Source organism: Opisthocomus hoazin, chromosome 4, assembly GCF_030867145.1.
Source record: "Opisthocomus hoazin isolate bOpiHoa1 chromosome 4, bOpiHoa1.hap1, whole genome shotgun sequence".
NCBI classification, from domain to species: Eukaryota; Metazoa; Chordata; class Aves; order Opisthocomiformes; family Opisthocomidae; genus Opisthocomus; species Opisthocomus hoazin.
Genome location: NC_134417.1, coordinates 45,319,334 through 45,346,522, shown reverse-complemented (window position 1 = coordinate 45,346,522; position 27,189 = coordinate 45,319,334). Strand labels below are relative to the sequence as shown.

The following is a 27,189-nucleotide window of genomic DNA, read 5'->3' as shown; positions in this document are numbered from 1 at the left end:
GCAGACCTCAAGGGCTGTCAGAAACGAAAACGAACCCGGTGCTCAGTCTGAAATGTCAGTCCCACCCTCAAAGTTCAACAAGTGTGTTTCCATTCACCACTAGACTCAAAAGCCTTTAGAGACATTATTTCCTCTAAGTGTTGCTATTTCATCAGAACGAGCTCAGTTCCTTACTATGTTCCACTCGCTAAAACCTCAACGTAAACCATACTGAACAGCAGCATTTTCTGGAACTGGTCGGTTTGACTTCTTTCCACATGCCAGACATCATCTATCTACCAATCAAAAACACAGTAGTGGGCTTTTCCAGCAGCATCCCCCTTCTTTTCAGCAGCATCCCCCTTCTCAGCATTATCCAGGACATCCAACCTTTCCTACACGTGCTCCTGGCTGGCTTTGCTAAAGCTATCGCTTAATTTTGGAGGGCCAAATGTGACAGTGTGCAGCTCCAGTGGTGAGATTTCCGTGCCATGTCAATCCAGTCCCAGATAAGAGGAATGCAGCGGCAGGATGATTCTAGTGGTGTGGGTCTGCATACATAGCTAATCCAGACACCGCATTTGGAAGCGTAAGTCTGTCCTACCCCTTCCACCTACTCCATGCAAGCCACATTTCCACACTCAGCTTGACTCTTCTCCATCACATGTAACTGTTTCTTGCCCCCTTCTTACAGGAGGCTGGATTTATGCTGAAGAACCCCCAGTCGCACTTGGAAGAAACCCCCAGAGCCTTTGCATGTAAATACATCTGATATCATCTTTCCCATCTGCCCAGACATGCACGTGGCTAATCCAGAAGTAGACCCTGATGCCTCTTGGCAGAAGTTCTACCTTCACGAGGTCCTCCCCATCAGAGCAGGAAAGCGGAACAAGGTAAGAGGAAAGCTGGAGTACGCTTCTGCGTTTCCAACCCACCTATTTATTCCAGGAGAACCAAGCCCTCCACTTGCACACACATTTTTTCAAAGATCATCTGCTGAGAAAAGACTTCACCCTATCATACCCAATGTGATGCTCAGTTCTTTGGGTTTTACTTCAGACCTTCTCCAGAACCTGATGCCATCTTCCCATGGCTGCCCTTACCCAAGTCATTTCTACATCAAACTCTAAATGAGACACATTGCGTGCTTTGCTATGCTGTTGTCCACTACTGTGCAATCGCTCTTGCTGGAGGGCTTACTTCAAGGAGATCTGGAGGCCTGTGTGAGATCGAGTGCCTAGAAAACCTGGCAGTTTGGTCCCACTCACCACTGGGTGACTGGGTTGTCACTCTGTGGTAGCAAAGATGTACAGGTACTCCCTGCCCAAAGAACCACGGAGTTGGTAAACACAATTTTCTGTACTGCTTTTGCATGCCAGGTTCTTGACCCCCGGCTGTGCTGTAGACAGTCGTGTACACACTGCCAGCGAAGTACAAAAATGCCATCAAACTCACGTCAGTGACATTTCAAGTACCTTATAGCGATGTCAGAGATCACATTAACTCCAGTGCCACAGGAATGAGGCTCCTCACTCCTTTCAATCCCCACTGCCACAGTACCCTGGCTGAACGACTTACGGCTCCTCTGCCTCAGCTCCTTCCTTTTTCTTTCCTTTTGGTAGATTTTTCCTTAGCTTGCAAACCCAGCTGTGCTCCCAAGAGGAAGGGAGGAGAAGCACATACTGCTGTGATCTTGAGGAGCCATATCCCAGGCAAATACTGCTTTGCTCGGTTCCTTGCAGTGAGATAAGCTTTACAATCTGCACACACCCACTAGTCCCCATGCCGTGATCCTTCCAGCTTTCCTTGTTCCACCAGGACCCGCCTCGTCCAGCCTCCACCTCCCCTCTGCTGCAGGCAGGCATCTCCTTCCAGCCATGGAGCGGGCAGCAAGGGATGCCTCCGCTCATTCCCAGTGGAAACAACGCCATTATCATCACTCACATACAAAACAGATTGGAGGAGAACTGTAATTTTAACCAGAAATTCGCCACTCGGCAGCCCTGAAATTACCTTTGTTGCCACCGAAGCATCCTGGTGCACCACCAGCAGCAGGATTCGGTGAAATCTGAAGGTGTCTACAGCCTTAAAGTTAAACGAACTTTTGTTCTGGCAGCGGCAAAACACTAACTTCACTACACACAAGGAAAGAGCACTGCTGGTCTTCGAGCACACCCGTTCACAGGTGCTGGGGTTCCAGGTCTCCACAGGGTTCAGCGATTCGGCCACTGCCCTGCTTCTGCCAAGGGGAAAGGAAATCTGCAAACTTTGCTACGAGATCTTCTCTGCCCGACTGCTGGGAAGCACCCCATATTTTGCTGCAAAACCAGACGCCTGGGCCCTCCTAAAATACCTGCAGCTTATCAGCTTAGCCCTAAATAAGGAAGCCAGAACTCAACACCTAACAAACATTTATAACAATAGAAATAATTATAAAAATTTTTTTTAAAAAAGCTCTTGGTAAGGGTGTAGGTACTCTTCATCAGATGGAGATTTCCATCTAGCTATATGAAATAAGCACTGGTAAAACATGATGCTACACCTCTGTTACACCTCTAAAAGCATCCACCTGTGCCTGCAGACCAAGGAACTGCGTGGTACCACAGGTTCTGCTAAACCGCATGGTAAAACCTCCTCGCAGACCCCGCCACCCCTCAGCCAGGCCTCACTTCCAGGCAGGGCAGGCAGACGCTTGGTTTGGTTGTGCATCCGCCCAGATCTCACATGAAAACTCATCCGGCACCAGTCCTCGGGATGTTGCCGCCTCACCTAACCCGAAACATCAGCATTGCACTGGGTGCTGCTAGCAGTGGAGCTGCAGCTCCCCCATTTGCTCCTATTTAATTAATCTTCCCGTTAGCCAAGTGGAGATGAAGGCTGATGCAGCCAAAGGAACACCACGGAAAATCAGTGGGGTTCAGCCACCTCACTCCTGGGTGTTCCCTGGAAATGGTACACCAAAAACCTGAATGCAACGTAAGCTGGCTTCCAGCGTCACCTCCCAGGGGCATGGGGCCCCTTCTCTGCTGCACAGGAACCAGACTCTCCAGGGAGCAATTTCAGGATTTCACTCCCCAAGCTTAAGACCTGGGTGATACCTGAGACTCCCTACACCCTCCTCAAAAGCCCACATAAATCAAGTCAGCACTTCAAAAGCACTCTTGGAGAACCCAAATTCCTCCAGAGACATGTGCAGCCCATGCTGCTTACATATAGGCCACTACTGGAAAAAAAAAAAAAAAAAAGAAAATTCTTGGCTTTGTTTGCTTCTTTCCTTTCACTTCTTATACATACTCTGAGCAGACAAAAGTATTTTGTACAGCAAGCTGGTGCTGACAGATAACCAGACTGTCTGCTACTCCTCAGCAGAACAACCCACCTATGTTATGCCTAGTCTCTAGCTTCTCCTTTCCCAGGCTTTCATTTACAAACGCTCATTTTCACACAGTGAAGAAAAAAGCAGCTCCCTTACTGTGATCAGAATTAATTGTTCATGATAAGTATCAGGTCCAGACCAAGACAGACTGAAGGACTGTATGTTAACAAGACAGACAAACCCATCTTAAAAAAAAAACCCCTTGTTACGAAAGCAGCACCCAAAACTAGAAGAGCTGAAAGCATTTTAGATAAAACACTTTGGCCATTTGCACTTCTGTCCCGGCTTCATTTCCTGGCTCCCATGTACTGCAAAGCTGCTGCATTAGACTTCCCTTCACTGGGGGAAAGTCTGCAACAAAACAAACTGTTAATCCTTTTTATTACTATTGCATAAAAGTATTTATTTTCCATCCTGAAGTTTGCTAGCTTGAGGCTAGAGCATTGCAAAGATAGCTTCAGAAGACCAGCTGGGTCCTTAACTCCTCCGAAGGAAGTAAGGTAACTACGAAAAAATGAAAATAAAAGTGAGAAGGAAAGGGGGAGGAGGCCTAGAACTCAAACACCTCGGTACTTGCTCCTTCCCGCTCCTTGGTCCTCCACAGGGCATATCTGCTGAGCCTTCTTCCACAGAGCTGAGGCTCCACAAAGCTTTACTTCTTCCTCTGCCACAAACGCATCGCTTTGTTTTTCCCTCTCCCTCCCCTCCTTCCCACATTTCTGAGATGCTACGCCCTGGTGTAAAACCTCCTGCCAGGAGGATGTCAGAAGACCTCACTGGGGATCAGGCAGCCTCCATCTCTCGTCCCTCACCGGGGCTCACCAGTGACTCGGCTGCCTGACCAGCCGGGCTCTCCATGCTGCCAGAATTACTCCAGCTTCACTACAAAGCTCCCTGCAGGACAAAAGCCTCCCGCTGGCACTACCCCCTATTTTGTGACAAAAAATCTAAAAAGAATCTAACCACTGAGGAGGTCCTTCTGCTTTCTCACCCCGTCCCCATGCACATTTTTGGAGGAGGCATGATCCAGCTGGTTTATGTGCACCGTGAGGAGACCACGCACGCAGCAGAGTCTGTTTAAGGGACGCCCGACACCTCTCCAGCAGTGCTGAATGCCGCCTCCAGCAAAATATTCCCATTTTCGGGCACCGCCTCCCACCGGACTGCTGCCCCAACCCCATCTTCGTCACCAGCCCCTCGTCACGGCACTCAGCCCCCCCGAGGTGAGGCTCCCCGAGCTCATTCGAACCGCGCGCTGCCTGCCCGGGACGGAAAGCGCCAAAACGCTTCCAGGCCAAAACGCTCCGAGCACGGCAACTCGACACATCGCTTCCCTGCGACAGAAGAAAACCGCGCCTGCCGTGCCGCAAGGCTGAACCCAGCCTGGGATACCGAGATCAACAATCCCAGCACAGCCATCTGCGGGCAAGTGCCACCGCCCGATGCCAAGAAACACATTGCGTTACGCGATTTGCAACCGAGCACTCGGTGTTCCCTCCAGCCAGGTCCCTGCAGCTTGGCGTGAAGCCCGCAGCTGCCCCTGTGTCTGCAGACCACCGCCGGGCCGCCCACCGACCCCACCGGATGGGACCCCGCGCAACGGCACCTGTGCAGCCCAAGGTGCAAACCTTTCCTTGGCACCAGGCTGAGGGGTTTAGGTTCTCCTTGCTTCTACTTCTGCGACCGTGGGTCTAAAATCGTCAGGAAAATCCACGCGCTAGAGCAGCTCCCATCATCCGTCAAATTAATCACGGAGTTCTCAGCCTTTCCAGCAGCTTTGGGTTTCCTTCTCCCCAAAGCTGAGCTACCTATCTCATCTGCAACTAAATTGCAAAGTGGTACATCCTGAAGATGCACCAGTCCTTTCACAGCTGATGGGGACCAGCACCTGGGGGCAGGGGGAAATTCTGGGAAGTCTGGGAAACCACCGCCCTTCCCATCCCCAAGCAACTCCTCCCCAAGAGATCCCACGAGCACACCCGGCCGTGGCCACCTCCATGGGGTGTACCACCAAGCCTCCCCTGAGCTCTGAGCCCTCCTCCGTGCCCGCAGCGTAGGCAGGCACGACTCCTTCGCGGGCCGGATGGCCGCCTTCCCCCGACACGTGCTCCGGCAGCGTACTTCCGAGACACAGAGAACCCGGAGTACTATCAAAAAAAGTTCAGTGCCTTCCTGCGGGCAACGAAGGCCGCTTCGGAGGATGCTGCTCCAGCTTCTTCTCAGCGCTGTCCTCCCCGAAGTTGCTAAACTACCTTTGCTTTAAAATTTAAGAGGTAGGATTAAAGAATAAAAAGTGTTGCAGGAGGAAGAGTCACCAGTCCCTGTGATAAACAAAAGTTAAAAAAATAAAAAAACCCCCGAGCAACCGACACAGCACAACCAAGCAGGGTACGGGCAAACGCTACCCTGCAGTGACACTTCGCCAGGAACCCTCCTCACGCCAGGCAGACTGCCTCCTTACCGAAGTAATCCGCCTTTGGCCGAGCATCCATCTCCTGCTCCAGGCGCTGGGTCAGGGCCTCCAGCTTCAGCTCAGCCGCCGACGGCCCGTGCTCCGGGTGCGGATGGAGGGTCTGGCAGGGCAGCTTCACCTTCGCCGCGCCGGAGCCCTCCGGGTGCCCAGCATCCGACCGCAGGCCGCTCGCACCCTCCAGGAAAGGCGGCTGCGGAGCATCCGGAGCCGTCAGCCCGCGCGAAGCCAGGCGCGAGGAGCCCGCCTCGGGGCTCGCACTGCCGCCATGGGGACGGTGGTTTTGACCGTGGGCCACGAAGTGGCCGGCTGGGCTGGGGTAGGCAGCAGTGTGCTGGTAGTCCACGCTGGGGGCTGCGGGCGCGGAGCTTGGGGGGAAGGACGGCGGGACGCCCTGGTACCACAGCTGGTTGCCGTCCCCTCCGGCCTTGGGACCGCAGGGCTCAGCAGGGCCTGAAAACCCCCGGGCGGGCTGCACCGAGGGGGCCGAGAAGGAGGAGGACCTCTGATGCAGCATGGCCCCTGGCGCTCCATCCTCCGTCCCCGCCGAGGGTGCCGGTGGGGTCCGGGTGTGAGAGAAGGAGGAGGACCTCTGCCCGGCCAGGGTCGGGTCATGGCCCCCACCGCCCCACCTGCCCTGGCTGCCGTTCTCCTGCCTGCCGCGGCAGGGCTGGGGGTCACCGGGGCTCCCGGCCCGCTGCTCCCCGTGCCCCGTGCCGGGCCGTGAGCCCCCTGCTCTGGGGATCCTGTCGGGCTCCGCTTCCCAGCTCCGGCGCCCGGCCTGGCTCCCCGAAGGCTCGGTCGTGGAGGCGGCGGAGGCCGGGGGCGGCTTGGCACCCCGTGCCGCCGGCGGGCTGGGCCGGGGGGCGTTGAAGGCAGCCCCTCCATTCAGGGCGGCCATCAGCATGTCCTCCTGCTGCTGCTGCTGCTGCTGCTGCTGTTGCTGCTGGAGGTGGATCTTGGCCATTTTGGTGGCAAAGACCCTCCTGGTCTCCTCGAACTCGGGGTTGTTGCCGGCGGCTTTGTCCACCCGAAAGAGACCGTCCTTGGAGGCCTCGTACATGTTGAGGTCTTCGATGAACTTGCTGGCTTCCAGACCCAGATCGTCGTACTTATCCATCCCGCCCGGCTCGGCGGGGCTGACCCCCGCCTTCTTCCTCCTCCTCCTCCTCCTTCCCGCCGGGCTCACGGCACTGCCGGCCGCTCCGTCCCGCCGCGCCGTCCCGCTCCCGCCGCGCCCCTCCCCGGCGGGGGCGGGGGCGGTGGGCGGGGCCAGGAGGCGGGGGCGGGGGCTGACGCCCCCGCCCCCCCTCCTGGCCCCGCCCACCGCCCCCGCGCTGCGCCAAGCGGCCGCTCCTCACGCGTCGGTGGCGGTTGCGCCCACAGCCGTGTTCCGAAGATGGCATTCCCTAACTCTCGTACCAGTTAGTCTGTGTCATGGGAAGCTGGACGAACCTTCTGGAGATGTTTTACATCGCATGAAGTGAGCGTAGCGAAAGGAGGAGCCCAGCTCATTTCGAGCAGGGCGACAGCGCCCGCCCTGAAGAATAAAGGACAGCGCTGGACGCAGCGTGATGGCACCAGCTCCCGTGGGAAAGCCCCATGTCGTCCGGCGTCATAGACGAGTAACTGCAGCAAGGCCAGCTCTGGGGGCACGTAGATCAAGGAAGAAGCAGGTGGGCGATGGATGCCTCATCCCTGGAAACGTTCGAGGTCAGGCTGGACGGGGGTCTGAACAACCCGGTCTAGCGGTAGATGTCCCTGCTCGTTGCAAGGGGGTTGGACTAGATGACCTTTAAATGTCCCTTCCAACCCAAACCATTCTACAATGGCACCATATAATTACAATTGCTTTGGAAAAGAGTGGCGCCTGTCTGTGTGTTATGCAGCGACTGATCAAATCGTGTTGTGCCTGAACGCTTGACAGGTCTAAGAACCAGGTATAAGACCACACTCGGAGTACCCCGATGCGAACGGGACGCCTCATGCGCAGGGATAAGACTTACCCTCATGCCTCTCTGCCTTGTGTCCCATCCTCTCCGCTCCGTTGGCATGGGGCGGTTGAGAAATTTCTGTGGCAAATCCCAGGTGGGGGTGCCCGGAGGTGGGGGGGCTGCGACGGGATGTTTGGCGGGCTCGGGGAGAGGCCGGTCTGTAGGGAGCCATGGCACCTCCAAGTAAATCAACTGGTGCAGTTGATCCTACGGGCACAGGCACGTGTCCTGCGTTCCCAGGACTCATCGTTTTAATTCTCCCCCAGGCTCCCGGAGACGGGGCCAGATGTTAAGGAATGTGGAAATTCAGTGCCTTTAATAATCGCAAATTGGGCTGTAACCAAAACACATCAGAAACCAAGAAAAATCCCCTCCTCTTTTTGACCAGTTCCCTTACAAAAGCACTGCTGAGCAACTGAGGCCAGGTCTGAGGCAGCCTGGCTCCCCCAGCGAGCTTTGGCCCAACGCGCTTGAAAATCGTGGCACCGTGAGCTCCTGGAAAAGGTGCCCGTCTTCTCTCAAAGCAACCTCCAAGTCGGTTCAGAGCGCCTGAGAAGGACCGAGAGGCTGGTCCCTGCAGCGACAGCCTTAGGCTCAAGCCTGAGCTGATAAGCTGATAAGCTTTGGACTTGCAAATGTTTGCCCAGCCGTAGCACAGGGTTTGATAAGGGGTTTTATGGTTTCTAGGGAAGGCAGGCGGGTGGGAATCCCAGCACAGGGCGCAGCGCAGCAGCAGAGCTTCCCCAGTCCCTGGGAGCCGGGGAAGGGGGACCCCGGCACCTGCAGCCACTAACCACGGCCTGACGAGCTTTTAACGGATTGATAGTGCTTTCACACACTGTCAGGAAAACGTCCCATCTATGAAGCAATCCCACCTATCAAACCTTTGCAAGCCTTCCTCCGCCACGGGGGAGAGGGAAGGAGGGCAGTCACAGCTCCCTCAGGCTGAGCCCCACAAGCCCTGTAGCTTGCACCTGGACGTCCGTCATGCAAAGCACGGCAAGCCCCTGCCGGTGCCAGCGCCCTTTTGGCGGGAGTGGAGACGGCTTGCCTCCCATTTTGTGGCTGGGGGAGGCCGCAGTGGCCCCCAGCAGCTGCTTGGTGCCCGGCAGGCGTAGGCTCAGGCCACCAGCTATCGAGAATGACTACCTCTTTTTGAGAGACTTGACTGAAACTGTTGAGTCCAAGGTTAAGCTCTGCTGGGGCAGCGAAAGCCAAAACTGAGTTTTGATGTCTGAAGAGCATCCTTGGAAAGGGCTAGTGCGAGGCTGGTTTTGGCAATGTTCTGGGCCGATGAGGAGAAGCCACAGCAAGTGGCTGAAGTGTGGGATGCCTCCTCCCCCCCGCTGGCTTCAGGGTGCTTTTGGGGACCAGGTTAGCTGAGACGCTACGTTTTCGGTTTGACCACTTTTATTTAAAATGGGGAGAGTCCAACGTTGAAACGATAGGCAATGACGTTGGTACTGAACAACGGATTGCCTGAGTCCATATTCGTACGGCCCGAGAGAAGGACGGAAAGGAAACAGAGCTTGCGGGTAGATACAGACGGGAACGTGAGCCCCACCACTGCTCTACTCATGGGAGGAATCTGCGACATTAGTGGACAAAGAGCAATGGAAAAGGAAATTACACAACGCTCTCGCACCTTCTTCCCTCCTCCTCGCCAAAGGACGTAAAGTTAATCAAGGGAAGGCACGCTCCTCTGCAGCATATCAGAGACTCAGCTGGTGTCTGCTGGGGTTTTTTTTCTTCAGACACGCTGAGATGAGGCTCTTCAGACCTGCAGGAAACAAACCCTTTGGCGGAACAGAAGTATTTGGGAATAGACGTCTCTATTTTCAGCTTTCAACAAACAAACCAAGGAAGAATCCGTAACTTCCCTCAGACCATGCTTTCTTTCTGACTTTCTTCTTTAACGGTCACGCATGCATTTTCTGCCATTACTTTTTACCTAACATCTGTAAGTCATTTTACAGCCGGACCCACAGGAGCTCACCACCTTGTGAGGGGGGGAAGCAGCCTTCTTGCCAAATGGCCGCTCTGGATGCTGCTGACCTTCACCAGCTATGTAAAGTACATTTCCTTCCTATGCCACCGGATCAAATCAGCTGTCTGCAGAACAATGCTCGCGAGGACGACATGGAAAAGGCTGCCGAAGCCCGTCGGATGGGGAACCGTCGCGCTGGGCTTGGCCTCCTTCCAGGCTCCGCACGCATGAGCAGACACTTTGATGGCAAGCGCCTTCGAAGGGGGATCGCAGCCAAGCGATTCAAAGGCATTTCGGCGCTGATTCGCAACGCTTTCAGTGAACGTTAGGCAGCACAATACCTTTGAAGTCTGGTGCTCGGATTTGTTCTTTCTGTGAGACTTGGGCTAGGGGTATTCCCAAGCGAGCAGATGATTAACTTGAACTTTCTGCTAGACTGGAGATGTAATTCTACACTGATTTGCCGACCCTTCTGCTGCGATTAGATATGGTCCCACATTTTTATAGTTCCTGTGAGTTTTACAGCCCATGCCTGTTAAGAAATTAAGGGGTCCACATTTGCTATCACAGCACAGGACCAAAATCTACGTGCCAGTTGGAATTCACTTATTCTAAACCCTACCCCTTGAAGAAAAAAAACATTGCTCATTTAATCTGTTTTTGTTCCTGTGGGCACGGTTTACACGCCGCATTTAGTCATGCAAAATCACGCTGACGGCTTGTAACCCAGCCCCGCTCCACGTGGCAATCGCAGCAGCCCGTGGGGCGGAGGGCGGCAGCAATATCGGGAGAAGCAGCCCCGAGTGGTGTTCCCCGATTTCGGCCCCGTCTTGATGAGAGCGCCGGGCACATCGCCACAGCCTTGTGCCAGGGCCGCACAGCCCTCCGGGGCCGGCAAGGTGCCATGGCCGCCGGCGAGCTGGGGCAAAGCCCTGCCTGCCCGGGGAAACAGGGACGTCGCCAAGGAGAGCAGGGAGGGGATCATCTGTCTTTATTCTTGCTGCTGCACTTGGCTCTGGGCTCATGTTGCAGAGAGACGGAGAAAATGCAGAGGAACCCACATGCACCCTCCCCCCCCCCAATCATTTTTCTGTCTGGGAGAAAATGCCCTGAGATTTTGAAGCACTACAACAGCGCGGGGCTGTACAGTTTATGGAAAAAGATGATTAGGAGGTGTCTGGGTGAAAATTTATAGCTAGATCTCTCTCCAAAAGTGACTGTTGGGTACTCACGCTACCTATTTGCAACCAAACTAGCATGAGGAACCAGTGGCTGGCAGCACACCAGTTTCTTGGCGGACTTTTCCAGGTCTCATCGCTGGTGCCTGTGCCTCCCCGGGGCTGCGGCTGTCACAGGGAGGTCATTTCCCGCAGGAGCCTGGACTACGCACGCCGCTGCCGTGCCTGAGATACGTGCTCTGGTGTGTACTAGCACGAAAGCAATAAAGGCTTCAGTGCTAGAATATAAACAGAGCGAACAATTTATAAGGCAGAACTGTTTCCAGGATGGAGCCTGGCTTGGTTCTTGCAGGAGCAAATGCATCTCTTGGCTCTCGCAAGGTAGTGCTGCAGCATCCCCGAACTCTCCACTGTGAATCGCATGGGGAAGCGATGAATGCTCCTTCTGGCTTTCTAACCGAGGTTTTCAGCAAACGTGCCATTTATCTGCACCAGCCGGGTGCTTCACACCAAGAGGATGAGGCACAGGTCTCTAGGATAATTCAGAGGGTGGCAGAGGGAGGGATGGAGCGAGCACGGGCGGGAAAGCTGGACTCAAGCTGGGGGCCAGGCTGCTGAAGGGGACCCTGCGGGGTGCGGAGGCCAAACCTCAGCCTCTGCCTTCCCAACAGTTTGCAGGCAGGCAGCCAGGGCAGGGTTGGGAGATGTTGTTCCTCCCCACCGCTGCCCCAGGGGCCCCTGCATTCCTCATTCCTCCGGGAGGCCTGCCCTGCCTGCTGCCCGCCCTGCCTGCTGCCCGCCCTGCCTGTGCATTTAACCCCCAAGCTACCCCAGGGGCAGGCTGGGGGCTGCCCACGGTGCATCCCCTGCCCCCGGGCTCCAGGCAGAAGTGGGTCCCCACTTGGATGTTTTGCTTCTGTTGCAGAATGGCTGCCTGCTACGGGGCACGGCCTCTGCAGAGAATTACACTAAAAGTCATTTAATTAACACTAGTGACACAGAAGGGTGAGGGCAGCACTGGGACAGCTTTCCCAGCCGTCATTCAGGAGTGGTACGGATGCCTCAGAGAAAAAGCGTCCAGGGTCATCTTCCTTAAATGACTGCAGCCTGCAGCATCCTTTTAGCGGGGATGCTGTGGGCCCCGCTCACAGGTGGGTAAACTGAGGCAGGGAAGGGTTACCTGGCAGGGCACACCTTGGGGAGGTGAGAGAAGCCATAGAGAATCACCGAGATCCCAAGCAGGAGCCCGGGCAGCAGCAGAGAGAGAAAAGGCTGAGAATCCCCAAAGCTGCAGCGGTTCGGTCTCCCCGAGGAAGGCCAGAGCTGGGTGCCAAGTGCTAAGCTGCTGCTCCGGGGCAGAGAACACCCTTCACCCTCCTCTCTTCAGTTTCTCCAGGTGCCATCAGCGGTGATGGAGACCCTGGCCTCTCTTCGCCATCATTCCTCGGGGCCAAACACTTGCTTTCAGTGGCTGCAGAGTTGCACCAAAATTAACGCACGTGGCTTTGGTGGTTTTCCTACTGCTGCTCAAAATAATATGGAATAGTTTGTATTCTCCATTTCCTACTAAAAAGAGCCTTTTATCAGGACAAGAGCTTGCCTGGAGGATTTTCCAGCTCCAGCTCCATTTCCCTGCCTCTTTATCAGCGCATTAACACAAACGGCACCGTGACCTATTTAACCAACATACGTGGCCTTTAGCAACGCCGGGCTGGAAGCACTCCGCAGGTCAGACGACATCCTGCCATCAATCATTGGCCTCACGTGGCTCGGTGAACTTCGAGTGGACTTGCCAGATGCAGTCATTGCATCCACCCCGTTCTTCTGTGCGTGTCCTAGGAGAAGCTCTCTGACTAACAGATGTTTTTAAATCCTCTTTCACATGGGAAAATTAGGAAGCATATAGTTTTATTGCACCCTTGCTATTTCCTCCAGCCACGTGGATCTCCGGGGATGGAGACGTACTTCAGAAAAATATTCCTTTCTAAAAGCTTCTACTGTTTTTTTCACAATACTTTCTTGGCTTAGCCAGCCCGGCAACGCACACTTCTATTTCTGTTTTGCAGCAATTAGTAAGATGTGCTAATTACACGGCTGTGTATTTAAAGACAATTGATTTGCCTTTGTAGCAGAAAACAATCTCGTGTTCTGTCAATTCTCTTGATCTTCATCAGAAACAAACCCAGGCTGCCATTGCCAGTAATGTGTCACGCTCCTTTATTAAATCGCTCTCTTTTCTGCCCCGTCTAGGTGTCCTGTGTTTATTCGTCCTGATCGGTGTGTTGGATCATCTACAGCTGTTACGACTAGATGTATTTCATCTCACCTACTGTTGGCACTAAGCACAGTTAGCGGAGAGCAACTCCCCTTGCTTGGCAGCTTGTGCGTCTCTTCTGGCAGCGCGAGGTGGGTGTACTGGGAGAACCTTGGGCCTTGTACGCTCCATTTTGGCACATGTGAAAAAACTACTGGTAGATAAGGAAGTTCACAGCCTTGGATGTGACTGTGGGCCCTCCCCTTGCAGCCAGCCCAGAGAGCGTGCTTGTATCTAAGAGAGCAAGCACAAAGGCACACATTTCTGCTCACGTAAACGTATACGTATGCTTAGAGTTGTATTGAAGACCAGGCTCTTCAAATGAAAGAACTTCATATGCCCCAAATGTCCCAGGCTGAGTGTTGCAAGAGCAAGCAGAAAAAATATTAATATTCAACTCATTAGACTTAGCTTTTCCCATTTACATGTTCGTCCGCTGAGTAATTCAGCAGCCTAAAATGGAGAGCCAACTGGTGTGGCGCAGGCAGATGAGCACGCAAGGAAATGTCCTGGGTGTTCAGTATTGGGGGGTATTTTGATGAGATTCCTGCGATTAAAATCTCTCACAGGTTTTGGGCCATGTTCACCTGACAACAAATAGAAGGATCTGCTTGACCTTGGCTGGGTTTCCAGTCACTCATGGCCAACGTAAAGGCTGGCAGAGAGAACTAAAGCCATCAAGACCTCTCTGCAACGTTCAGGCAAAAATGCTCCCATTCAGACACTAACAACCCAGGAACACCTGTTCAAACTCACTGACTACACATAAAACTAGAACTAACTTTGGATGGAAGATGGTGTTGGTTTGCAGCTCTCCAGGGCTAAAAGCACACCCGAACTCATCCACCCCAAGGCTCACTTGAGCAAGAGAAGGTCCATGAGATGTAAAGGCTGTGTGGGACTCGGGGCCTCCTGGGACAGATGAGGTGAGTGAGTTGCAGAATACTTTGTGGTTCTGGAAAGTCACTTTATTCAGGAAAGAGCAAAAAAAATCCCACCTTTCCTCCGCATGTTGGGCAAGATCTCTTTTACCATCTGGGCTGCAGATGAGAGCTCTGATCCTGTCCCCTGCTACAGCTGGGACATGCTAAAACCTGCCTGTGATCTACTGCGATCAGCTTCTTGCTTCTTCTCTGAGACATAAAACCCATTTCCATAAAGAAACATATAACATGGCTCTAGTTCCAGCAACATTTTTTTAAAGTCAAAATCAGACCTTACCTGGACTGATAGAAATCAGTGGGCTAATAAGTATTCACCAGTCGGGTTCTGATGGTAGACCTGGCTTCACATTCAACTCTTCTCTTACAGCATGGTCCTTTAGATGCAAAATCAGCTCAGATCATAATAGGAGGGGACTGAAGAAATAAAGAAGCAGAAAAAGCATCCAGCAAAACCAGTATAGGTACTCTTTCAAGTTGGTAAATATACATAAATAAAGCAAATCCTCTTTCTGTAAACAAGTATTGCAAAACTAGAAAAAACCCCAGTTATTTCTCCCCGTCCTTATTTACAGCCAAGCTTTTAGAAAATCTTATATACTGCAAACCTCTCTAGGAGGGAGCAACCAGCAAAGTGCTAATTAACATTCTTTCTAGTTCGTGTTGATTGTAAAAAGTTTAGAGAAAAGGCATAGCTTTCTGTGCGGCTTTACGCTGACCAAGGAGAGACAAAGAAGAGAGACTACATGACCTGCATTATCTCTGGAATTTCTCCCTTCAGAAGAAACAAGCAGGCTTTTACAAAGCCAGATCAGAAAAAGCTGTCCTTAACCAGATGTCAGTTCTGAGGCATTGCTTTAATCCGGGAAGTCACCGAGACAGTGCACAGATTTTATTTTGCACCAAATCTCCATGTTTGGATGCTGGTGAAGGGCATGGACAAATACAGGCTTGTTCAGCAATGCTCTCATATAGGTTTTTTTTCCAAAGCCTAGGTGGGACAACCCGGCTAGAGACCTGCCTTAGTGACCTAAGCTGTAGCATTGTTCCTTAATGGGATGTAAAGAGCCCTACTGCCTTGCTGCAAAGCAGCATTGGCCTGTCCACGTCATCTCGGTCACTGGAGATAACTATGAAACACCCACGCCCAGTAACACATTTTTCTACACGGTGGTGTCTTCCAACACATTTTAGTGCCCCCATCACCCTAGCGTCTGAGATCCTTTCTCATGAAATCAATGGCATTGGAAAAGTACTTAGTGACCTTTCAGGACTTTGCCAATTTTTATTTTTCCAGAATCAATGTTTGAAGGCTGGACTTTTTGGAAATTCAGTTGCATGAATGATTTTGAGGTCAAAAGTGTGCCGGTAATGCTTTTATAGATTTTATGTTACTGAAAACAGAAATTTTATACAGACTGGATCAGTGCCATGACCAGTTTTCTCTCACCTTGAGTGACAGGATGCAGAAAATGCCCCTTCCATGTCGTGGATCCGTTTCTTGGAGTAGTTTGTCCTGGGTCTATCCCACTAGGTTTAGCAAATCTCCCACATCTTCTTCGGCTCATCACTTCATGGAATAAGGGCACTGGCACCATATCCATTTTAATGTGTGTAACAAATGCAATGCAATTCGATTGATCGCCCATCAGCACCCTTCCTTCTCACTTCTCAAGCATTCCCTCCCAGATTTAAAACGCCCGGACTATTCAGCCACACCATCACACAATCTGTGGTAACGCTTCATATCACCTTCAGCATAAAGATACATCTGTACCGTGACACAAGTAACAACTGTTAAATAAATGAGCGGCATCTATGATAAGTTATTTTAAAAAAGCTTGGTAACAGGCTACACTGTCGGTCCCATCTAGGCACAGACCAAACCTGTGAGTCACAATTATCTAAGACAAGTGGCAATCGTGCTTCAGAGCAGGTCAACCTTAGAAGCAATGTCAGCAGGACAACTGCACAACTCCACAGCTGGCACCTCTGCCATCTTTCAAATGTTCAGAGAGGCAGTGGAGGCCCCATCCCTGGAAACATTCCAGGCCAGGCTGGACGGGGCTCTGAGCAACCTGGTCTGGTTGAAGATGTCCCTGCTCACTGCAGGGGGGTTGGGCTAGATGACCTCTAAAGGTCCCTTCCAACCCAAAGCATTCTATAATTCTACTATTAGGCTCTGTCAATCTTCTTGCATCATCTCTCTCACTTTTTTACCACCTTTTTTGTATTCTCTAGACCACACTGAATTTCAGCTTACTGCAAACACGCCAGCGTGACTTCTGACTCCATGCTTTTTGTGCAACTGCTGTTCACTGCCTTTCCTTTTTTAGCCTGTAGAGGTCCATTCCTTATTTTGACTTTTGCCTCAATCATCAAGTGACATCAACCATTCACTTCCTCCGGCAAGAGCAAATACCCACAGCCAGGCTAACAGCAATAAACACTGTGGGCTGCTGCTCAGCCCTGGAGTGACTGCAGTGTTTGTCTAAAGGCACCGTGGGGCTGCTGGGCTCACAACATCTTTCTTCATCCTTCTAAGTTTGAAAAAGTCTTTATTTACACTAAACATGTCACCTTTCCCCCAAAGAAAAACTCTGTTAAAATGGTTCCACAGGGTGTGTTTAACTTTTATACAGGGAAAAAAAAAAAGAAAAAGCAGCACTGTGCTGTGCTACAGATTTTATTTTAAAGGATCTCTTTCACAGTCCTTTTAGGGGCTTCTGAACAGGAGTTTTATGAATTTAGAACAACATATATGTCAGGCAGACACTGGAATTCAAATTATTTTAACTCCAACTAAAGGCCTATGTTTGAATGTCTGAATGCATTCCTTTGTGGCTGAGATTTTTGGAGTCTTAAAACTGCAAAGACCGTATCTTCATTATAAATATTCCATTTCTTGTGTCAAAGGACTGCTGGAGAGAAAATCTGCACGAGTGTGGTCCAGGAGGAAGTAGAAATCAGATGAGTTTTGTTGCAGAAGTAGGGATGCGTAGAGCCAAATCTGCTCGCTGAGCCTGGCATCTCTGCTATGTAGCTAGATCTTTGGTACAAAAAGTGCATGAAACCAAAATGAATGTCGCTATTGCTCAGCTAGTGCTCACGCTGCAGTGTGATCTGTCTTGATCCTAGTTGCTTAGGATCTGCTGGACTTATTTACTGTTACGTGGAAGATTTTTGTTGGTTTCCTTTTGATCTAAAACAGATTCTGGGTGACTGCTGGGCTGGAGGGTTAATGCAGACCTCACTATTTGCCTAGCTGGTTGTTATTGCCGACTTCTTAACTGTCATAATGGCTTATAAATGGCTGGCTTATTGGACTACTTAGTGTAATGGCTGTTAAAGAAAAGACATTCTTACACAATGAACCCTGTAACTGTCTCTTTGGAAATACTTTTTCAAGCATTTGCTAAATACAATAAACATTTCCATGTGGATATAACAGCAATACAGTGTACAAATAAAATAGTTGAAATGAGGCATGAGAATGGCTTTGCGTTTTATGAAAGTCTGATTCATTTTTAGAAACACTATGGCTATTTCCACTTAATCAGCTCCTCAGAAATAAAAGAAAGAATTTAGATTCAAGTTTTACAACCTAGGCACTACAAGAACTAGGAGTAGAGGCAAAAAGCACGCTTTTTTTTTTTGCCTTCCCCACTGCTCCATCTCCAGCAGCAGACTCACCCCTTTCTTGAATCCCCCCAAAGTCTCTGAGACAGCTCATGCGTAGGAAGTAGCTTCCATTCTGTTCTGTGCAGAAACTGCCAGCACTTCGCCGAAGTGGAACCTCTCATGTATAAGCCAACAGAAATATGCCAGTGAGGAAGGAAGATCCCGGCTAAGTCAGGACTTGGCTCAATAATGTGACCTTCTCCTTGGCTTGGCTCTGAAAGGTATGTGAAATGTATCAAACTACCCCATTCTGGCTACCTGCTGTGCCCAAGGCCATTGGCCAGTGCTAAAGAAATCCTTTTGTAAATTAACACTCTGTAGTAACATTTTCTTACAACTTAAAATGCTAGTCAACAGTAGGGTACGCAAACATGAGATACAGGCAGCAAGGAGTGACTGTAGCACACCTAACATTTGGTGTAGCAGATATGCAGGGCAGTTGTTTACTCCTGGAATTATATTTATGCCTCTGCATTTAGCCAAGCCAACTTTGCAGTAGGATATACTCCTCAGGTTGACACCAAAACCCATGTGCTTTATATCATTTATGTTCTGTTACAGTCATTTAGTTCTTCTGCACTTTCTTCTCATTCTTGCAGAGAATACGGACAAATAGCACCTTACCGTGATTCAATAAGTGTTACGGGTTTTCATGGCAAGGTTTTGGTAGCCGGGGGGCTATAGGGGTGGCTTCTGTGAGAAGCTGCGAGAAGCTTCCCCCATGTCTGATAAAGCCAGTGCCAGCCAGCTCTAAGATGGACCCACCACTGGACAAGGCCAAGCCAATCGGCGACGGTGGTAGCGCCTCTGTGATAACATATTAAAGCTGGGGAAGAAAAAAAACCTGCAGTGAAATGGCAGTGAGGAGAGAGGAGCGAGACTACGTGAGAGAAACAACTCTGCAGACACCAAGGTCAGTGAAGAAGGAGGGGGGAAGGAGGTGCTCCAGACACCGGAGCAGAGAGTCTTCCCTTACAGCTCGTGATAAAGACCATGGTGAGGCAGGTCGTGCCCCTGCAGTCCATGGAGGTCCACAGTGGAGCAGATCTCCACCTGTAGCCCATGGAAGAGACCTCACACCGGAGCAGGTGGATGCCCGAAGGAGGCTGTGACCCTGTGGGGAGCCCATGCTGGAGCAAGCTCCTGCTAGGACCTGTGGAGAGAGGAGCCCATGCTGGAGCAGGTTTGCTGGCAGGGCTTGCGACCCTGCATGGGGGACCCACGCTGGAGCAGCCTGTTCCTGAAGGACTGCACCCCACGGGAAGGACCCATACTGGGGCAGCTTGTGAAGAGCTGCAGCCCCTGGGAAGGGCCTCATGCTGGACAAGTTTGTGGAGAACTGTCTGCCGTGGGAGGGACCTCACACTGGAGCAGGGGAAGAGTGTGAGGACTTCTCCCCCAAGGAGGAAGGAGCAGCAGAGACAGTGTGTGATGAACTGACTGTAACCCTCATTCCCCGTCCCCCTGTGCTGCCCGGGGGGAGGAGAGAGAGAAATGGGAGTGAAGGTGAGCCCAGAAGAAGGGAGAGGTCATGGGAAGGTGTGTTAAGATCTGGCTTTCTTTCTCACTATCCTACTCTGATTTGTGATGAATTAAACTCCCTTTATCTCCCCAAGTTCAGCATGTTTCATCCATGACGGTAATTGGTGAGTGATCTCCCCCTGTCCTTATCTTGACCCTCGAGCCTTTCACAGAATCACAGAATGGTAGGGGTTGGAAGGGACCTCTGTGGGTCATCTAGTCCAACCCCCCTGCTGAAGCAGGGTCACCTACAGCAGGCTGCACAGGACCTTGTCCAGGCGGGTCTTGAATATCTCCAGAGAAGGAGACTCCACAACCTCCCTGGGCAGCCTGTTCCAGTGCTGTGTCACCCTCAGAGGGAAGAAGTTCTTCCTCATGTTCAGACGGAACTTCCTGTGCTTCAGTTTGTGCCCATTGCCCCTTGTCCTGTCACTGGGCACCACTGAAAAGAGCTTGGCCCCATCCTCCTGACACCCACCCTCGAGATATTTATAAGCATTTATTAGGTCCCCTCGCAGCCTTCTCTTCTTCAGGCTGAACAAGCCCAGCTCCCTCAGCCTCTCCTCGTAGCAGAGATGTTCCAGTCCCCTCACCATCCTTGTAGCCCTCCGCTGGACTCTCTCCAGTAGCTCTTCATCTTTCTTGAACTGGGGAGCCCAGAACTGGACACAGTACTCCAGATGAGGCCTCACCAGGGCAGTGTAGAGGGGAAGGAGAACCTCCCTCGACCTGTTGGCCACACTCCTCCTAATGCACCCCAGGATCCCATTGGCCTTCTTGACAGCCAGGGCACACTGCTGGCTCATGGTTAACCTGTCGTCCACCAGGACACCCAGGTCCCTCTCCACAGAGCTGCTCTCCAGCAGGTCCACCCCAAGCCTGTACTGATGCATGGGGTTGTTCCTCCCCAGGTGCAGGACCCTGCATTTGCCTTTGTTGAACCTCATCAGGTTCCTCTCTGCCCAACTTTCCAGCCTATCCAGGTCACACTGAATGGCAGCACAGCCTTCCGGTGTGTCTACCACACCTCTCTTTCATATTTCCTCTCGCCTGTCCAGTTGAGAGGGAAAGTGATAGAGTGGTTTTGGTGGGCACCTGGCATTTATCCAGGCCAAACCAAAACAACAAGAAACTTTAATTCTGAGCATTGCTTCATGTTGAAACGAAGATTTGGCAGCAACCTGATTTTAATAACTTTTCTCCCCCACCATTACATAAGATTTAAATAACCATAACTGGTATTTTTTAATTGGTTTCATCTCAAAAGATTCTGGTTCCCTTTTACAGCCCAGCAGAACCTTTGCTATTCTTGCACTAAGAAGTTGATAAGGGCAGTTCTGGGAGACAGAATGGCCTTTTTTATGGTTCTTCCCTGGAGATGCTTGACTCCAAGTTCACTCTGAAGAACTAGCTCATGGACTTCTTCAGAATTGCGGGCTGCTTGCTGAGGCACAAAAACTTTGCCGCAAGCTTTGTTATTGATCTGAAAAGAGAGAGACATGAAAACAAGAAAAAACAGAAGTTACTAGACTGATTTATACAATTTCATTTCCTGAATCCAATCCATCTCATTACATGGGGAAGGGGGTAAAGTGGATCAAACTCTCTTTTCTGCAACACCAAACTTTCTAAGTAGAGGACAGAACTCTCCATGCGTCCTGTCCATCTACCATAAAATAAGAGAATGAAACTGACTCACAATGCTCCAGGAAAATTGAAGAAGTGGCCATAGGAAGTCTTAGTTTTGAAGTTAGTAAGCAGCATGTGATTATGCAATGTGGCAATCTTTTAAGTTTAAAAACATGATAGTTACACCAGCTGAATAATGAGAGTGAATATAATGGTGGGCATCTTGGTTTGTACATACTTCTGCGCTGTAATTTGGATTCGTTACAGCTAAATGGTTCCTTACAGAGATTCAAACGCAAGATTTATTAAAATAAAAACATTTGTGGCTGAAAAGATGTCTGCAGGATTCATCATCGCTCATTTTTAGAAAAATAGGCTTTAACTCATTATATGTTGCATTCGTACTAAACGCATGACTCACTAAGCCAACACTGACCACAAGACGACAGCCACTCATAAGGTAATACTTTCCTGTGGGTGGCTGCTTTTCAGAGCACCTTCCACGCTGGTTTTGCATCAGCAGGGCAGAATCACGTAAGTAAAACTGAGGCCTTCAGTGGGAATCACCTTAATTTATAAAACAGTCTTATAAATATTTTCTGTCATCCAGTAAGAGTAGATAGACAGAGACTACAAAGCCTTACTGAGTACCTTTCTAGAACTGGCATAAAGTTCATTGTTATAAAAGTTTTAGATTTATATGGAGTACTTTCAGCAGATTAATGAAAAGAATATCAATCCCACATTTTCACAAATGAAATAATTTGAATTTTTAAATGCAGTTCAATCAGATTACTTGCATGAAAATCTGCTGCAGGTACTGTATCCAGGATACACGTATGCAACATAGCACGAATGACAGAGACCTACTTCACTTAGCCAGTTTCTATTTTATTGAAAACAAAAATAATCTGTGCAATTCTCTGAGAGAGGAAGTTGGTAAATATTTTTAAGGAACAAGATGAAGTCTCAAATACAGCTGGGATGAGTAATTTCTGTTTTTTTTCACTAGACTTGACATTAATTTGCAGTTATAATGTAGGTAGGCTTTTAACTATTCTTACACACATCCATAACGTGGTACGATAAAAGGCCGGCTATGTTAAAACTTTGCCTTTAGCACCTTGTGCAAAGTAAATCCCTTGAAAAACACAGAAAAGTTCATTTTTAAAGCTTCTGTGAAAAATAAATACAAGCAGTTGTTCTTGACAGGGCACTTCAGAGAAGAACAGCATTCCACAGGAAAAAGAAAACAGTAAAATCCAAATGGACACAGTTTTAGTGAGTATATAAAGCCAGCTTGTCAGCTTGCTGCTAGGACACACAGTCTGCAGTTCAAAGCTATGCCTGCTTAGTTAAAATGTCATTCACTGTCCTCCAAAATGCAAATTCATACGTCCCAGTGGATGGATGTTGGCAGGGGGAAACTTGCCGCAGCTAGCCTATCTGGTGCTGTTCTCAACAGAAAAGCCAAGCGGTCTAAATCAACTTGGTAAATAAATGACTGCTAGCAGTTGTGTTTTCCTAGAAAGGTCGAGAAGCCTGGGCGACCTGACACTGTGTACCTTCCCACAGCATCTCTCCTCATCTTCCCACACTGCGCTGCGAGTTGAGCCCGACAATCCTACTGAGCAGCAGATTGGTTACAACTTCAGCGCGTGCTTGCGGCATGGCTTTCATTACATCGCAGGTATCGTGATGCGAAGTCAAACGTGTCAACGCCGTTCTTCAAATACGCATCTGCAGATTTAATCACCCGCTGCACGTAACAAGCATCCTATTCACATATTCTTTTAGTCGAGGGGTTAGATTCTCAGCAGGACAAACACCTGCTATGCCTCTGTCGTTCTCTCTGTATCTCACTAGACCAGCATAACCCTTGGCAGCTCCAGGTAAAAGTGCCACACAAGAAACTTGGGTGCTGGCAGCCTTGTTTCTCTGAAAAACCATGGTAAATTACAAGAGGAGAAATGAACGAGGCCTGGGTCCTTTCTTCCCCTGAGGAAGGAAACTGTTAATTTTTCTTTTCTCCGCCCCCCCCCCCCCTTTTTTTTTAAACATTTGACATTTTAGACTATTTTGGATCTAGAGGGAGCTAGAGGGAACTAGAGAGGTTATGAAGGATGAAATTAAATCACAGAAGACTGAAAAATAAGCACCTGGAGGCTGCAGAGAGGAATTTTGAGTTCAACTCAAATATTTTTTTTTTTTTACCAGTGATGCATATTCCTTCTGAGAAGCAAAAAGGAAAATAAATATCTGTGCACTTTTAGGCCTTCCTCATATGCCAAAGCAAGAAAAATTACATCAACTTCTTTTTTTTTATTTTAATTTTAGAAAAAACACCAGTTGTAAGACCACAGCTACTAACAGTTCTGCACCACCTAGAAAATGTGAGGAATGCTAGTCAGAAGCGTGCTCATAGGATGAAATGCACACTCCATTCAGGTCAGATTATTCACAGCATTAACAATACATGGTACGATTAACAATATTCAACATCACAATAAGATTTAGAATAACAGATACCATGCATAGCTAGTGAATTTAAATGTCTTTCTTGCAGCCAATCTGTATTGTATCAGCAGAGGAGGCAGCGAGTTGGGTGCTTTTGCTGCTTTGGGTTAAATATGGAAAGACATAACTCCAGCACAGACAGGAAATAATGAAGTATTTTGTGTCAAGAGAAATAAACCCATAATGTCTCCGCAGGCAAATCCCTGGCAGCCTGAGGCAGTTTGATGTCTTGAGAAGAATAGGGTTGTGGCCCAAAGACTCGGTTTGACTGTGCAGCCTTGTGAAGAGACACTGCCTCTTTGCAACTAACCAATTCCTCCCTATGTCGAGTGTTTCTTGGTTTAATGAGGGCAATTTATTTTCACAGCCACACAAAAACCTACAGTGTCCACAAGAGTCTAAAATGTTCACATTTATGGTGATTTCTCCCTGCTCCTCCGTTTTTTTCCTTTTTGCCTTACTCTTGCAGTAGAAAGCCAGGCACACCCCCCAGGCACTATTTTTAAGAATTCTTCCTAGTTCAAACAAAGAACTTGTCTCTCTGGTCTTCCAGTCACTCACTTTCTCAGAACTAAGCAAGGTGTTTGCATACATCATATGTGACTGAGAACATGGTGGTTGCTTTTTCTCTTCTTCCAAGATTTCTACACAGGGCTATGACTTTGACAAAGTCAACCAGCAAAAGAAACAAAAATAATTTTCATAATGGTTTTTAAAGCAAAATTTATTTTTGTTTTTCTGGTTTCCTTTTTTGAGAAGGAAGTTTTAATGTCAGCAGAAAAATGTCAGTGAAGTGTTTAGGCGCTTTCATGTTCAGTCATATAGTCTTAAAACCATTGAGTTCAGAGTTTTCCCCACATTGCTGAAGTTGTTATTTTAAAGATATATTTAATAATGTTTGCTTTAACCACAATTGCAAAGAAGTTCCTATAATTACACAATTTCTCATTCATGACTTCCTTATAAATTGAACACTGGGATTTAAGATGTTTCCTAGCTGTGCTTGAAGGTGAAGTGTTATTTTAAGCTTGAGCAACGTGATTATACCTCAGCAAAGATTTTTGTGATATATGACCTTTTTACTAGTATAAATAAATGCTTATCACTTCAAGCAAGAAAGCAAGCAATGAGCCCACAGTGAATATTAGGCTAAGTCTGCTATTAACCCCAGCTGGCACTTCAGTCCTCCTCCTTGGTTTGAGAAAAGATGTCAGTTGGAAATTTCCTCCAGAAACACATACTCTGTGGCCTCTGCTAAGGACGTGTGTTGAACGTGAAAAAAATCAGTATTTTAGCAGCATTTCTCATTCTGTTCAAGTGGACTGACTGATCGATATGGCAAGATAGGAAATTATTTGCAAAGATACTTGGATTAAGAAAATCTACAGCAACACAAGTTTCCCTAAATCCAACCAATTTCCTTCCTCCTCAGAAAACCCAGCTGAACAAAAATAACCCAACTGCCTTACTCCTTCTACCCAAAGGAGCTAACGGAATAAAATACAGATAAAATGCATTGCTTCTGTTTCTCTTACACACACGCACGCAGAGAATGTGCAGTTTTACATGACCAAATGACATTTCTTCTAGAGGCTCCATTTCATTCAATGTCCAGAAAGACAAAAAGTGTTTAAGTTGAAACATTTAGTTTCATTTAAAACATTTAAGTTTAGAATGTCTGCATGGTGTATTAACGGTTATTGTCTGGTGCACAGTGAAAAAGGCAGGAGTCCTGCAGAACTGATAGTATGCAACTATGTAATTACAGACTATCGTAACGCCTGAGCATGAAGAACTTGAAGGCAGGTTGCCCAGGAGTCGGTCGATGGAGGAGCTGAGACTCTGCTCATGGATCCCATGCACTTGGCTCCAGGCAGTCCCTCCATGGCCTGCAGTGGCACTTGCTGCTACGGCGCACTATCGAACGACAAAGCTTGGTGATGCCTGGGAGCACGCTGAATACAGACCAGTTAACTATAGATGTAGGAAAGAAGAGTAAACTACACTGTGCACGTGCACACACACGTGGCGGAAAACTACATGTTAACTAAATGTCGTTTTCTGTTCACTGTTCTACTGAACTGCCAGCTCTTTCCCTAGACCACAAAGGTGTTCGAGCTCAAAGAGACACTGGAACACAGTTCTAATGTTAGCAGAGCTACCTGTTTCTCCTCAACCCCATTCCTGCAAATATGCTCTGCTGAAACGTGCCAGCCGTTCAGCCCAAGGCAGAGGGGAAACATCGCTTGGCAAAAATCACAGCAACTTCACCCAGCTTACGATAAGGTATTAGGCAACCACAGCACTACAGGTACCACAAGAAATGTCACCTAATTATACATTTTTGTAGAGGGCCAAGTTGATAAATGCACTGTCAGGCAAAAAAGTCTGGAAGGACCTGTATTTTGATCGCAGTTTTGACTGTACTGTCCTTGCCCACAGCTGTTCATTGGTCAAATCTCCACAGGTACTAATATGTAGTCACTCAAATAGATTTATATTTAGATCATCTCCCTTCCAGACTTGCTCCTTTTTTTGTTTAGGAAACCATTTTAATTTCTCAGCACAACAGTAATTGCAGCTTCGATTCTGTCTGACCTTTCACTGAGCCACATAAGAAGGCAACTGACTTCCACAAGAGCAGAAATTTTGCCATCCTCTGAGCTCGTAACGCATTAGTTGGCCACCACTGAAAATAAAAGAAGTGCTCTTACCAGAACAGACATCTCCACAACATCCGACGGCTGAAGGTACTCTGGGTCTACTTTGGGCCAGGACTGGTACAGCACATCAGCATCCCAATGATGATGAGTACAAAGTTTATTCTGCGTATGTGCTAAACCTAGAAAATGAAACCAGTCAAATGTTCAGTTGTACTGTAACCAGAACATTCAATCTTTGGAATTTGATAAATAAGATCAGAATAAAGTTGACTTTAAAAGCAAGTCGCTTAGGAGGAAATAACATTGTTTAGATCGGCACACAGCACATTATAAACAGAAAGACATACATCTTCGAAGCGCTTGTTTTCTACCATGTGTAGGGATGCTAACATGAACAATGTGGGCACATTTTAGATTTGGATTGGCACTCCAAAACTTTGCCAAAAGCACAGACGACCACTGCTTATTATTTTAAATTGTAATACTGCAACACAAGCTGACCTCTACTTCCAGAATTCAACCATAATACTACTTTTTTTTTCAATAACACCACCAGTTTGATTAAAATTTTACTAAAAACACAATCAAAATGATAAATAATTATGGTTTATTATTTTACCATCTGTAATATGCTGGGTAGTTTTTAAATTTACAAGTCAATCTACTTGCAAGATTTTCTCATATCTTCTGAAGTATCTACCTTCTCACAAATTAAAGGTGCTACATAAGAGCACTTTGCACAGCTTGCTCTCCTTCTTATCATGCATACATTCTGAAACACCTTATCCTTTGATTTCATTTTAGAAACTCCTAAAAAGGCTATAAGTGATCTCCTTTTATTAAATAGGCTTTTCTCTGCCCAAGACAATTAATTCCTGATTTGTTTAAGTAACAGGAGAATAGGATGCAATTCATTCTGAAGCTGCATTCTTTAACTGA

At 48.8% G+C, this 27,189-nt stretch overlaps 2 protein-coding genes and 2 long non-coding RNA genes across 7 annotated transcripts in view; 1 reads left to right on the top strand and 3 right to left on the bottom strand.

Annotated features, from left to right (window-relative positions):
- Nucleotides 1–7,071, bottom strand: part of LIMD1 (LIM domain containing 1) — a 36,313-nt gene extending 29,242 nt beyond the window's left edge. For both annotated transcript variants that reach the window (XR_012763729.1, XM_075418847.1), the window contains exon 1: nucleotides 5,817–7,071. Coding sequence is in view for 1 of the 2 variants with exons in the window: in XM_075418847.1 (XP_075274962.1) it covers nucleotides 5,817–6,945 (1,129 nt within the window). In the remaining variant the exon portion in view is untranslated. The remainder of the gene's footprint in view (nucleotides 1–5,816) is intronic.
- A 92-nt stretch (nucleotides 7,072–7,163) lies between these two features.
- LOC142361158 (uncharacterized) lies at nucleotides 7,164–18,597 on the top strand. The gene is made up of 4 exons (XR_012763727.1): nucleotides 7,164–7,501; nucleotides 13,235–13,390; nucleotides 18,007–18,141; nucleotides 18,520–18,597. It is a non-coding gene; the product is annotated as an uncharacterized LOC142361158 (long non-coding RNA).
- LOC142361159 (uncharacterized) lies at nucleotides 9,221–18,030 on the bottom strand. The gene is made up of 3 exons (XR_012763728.1): nucleotides 15,690–18,030; nucleotides 14,520–14,656; nucleotides 9,221–9,599 (listed from the first exon to the last, which is right to left on the bottom strand). It is a non-coding gene; the product is annotated as an uncharacterized LOC142361159 (long non-coding RNA).
- Nucleotides 18,598–20,610: 2,013 nt separating the features above from the next.
- LARS2 (leucyl-tRNA synthetase 2, mitochondrial) overlaps nucleotides 20,611–27,189 on the bottom strand; it is an 88,699-nt gene continuing 82,120 nt past the window's right edge. For all 3 annotated transcript variants that reach the window (XM_075418844.1, XM_075418843.1, XM_075418845.1), the window contains 2 exons: nucleotides 26,302–26,429; nucleotides 20,611–20,924 (listed from right to left, as the gene is read on the bottom strand). In XM_075418844.1, coding sequence (XP_075274959.1) covers nucleotides 20,745–20,924; nucleotides 26,302–26,429 — 308 coding nt within the window. In that variant the 3' untranslated portion in view covers nucleotides 20,611–20,744. The remainder of the gene's footprint in view (nucleotides 20,925–26,301; nucleotides 26,430–27,189) is intronic.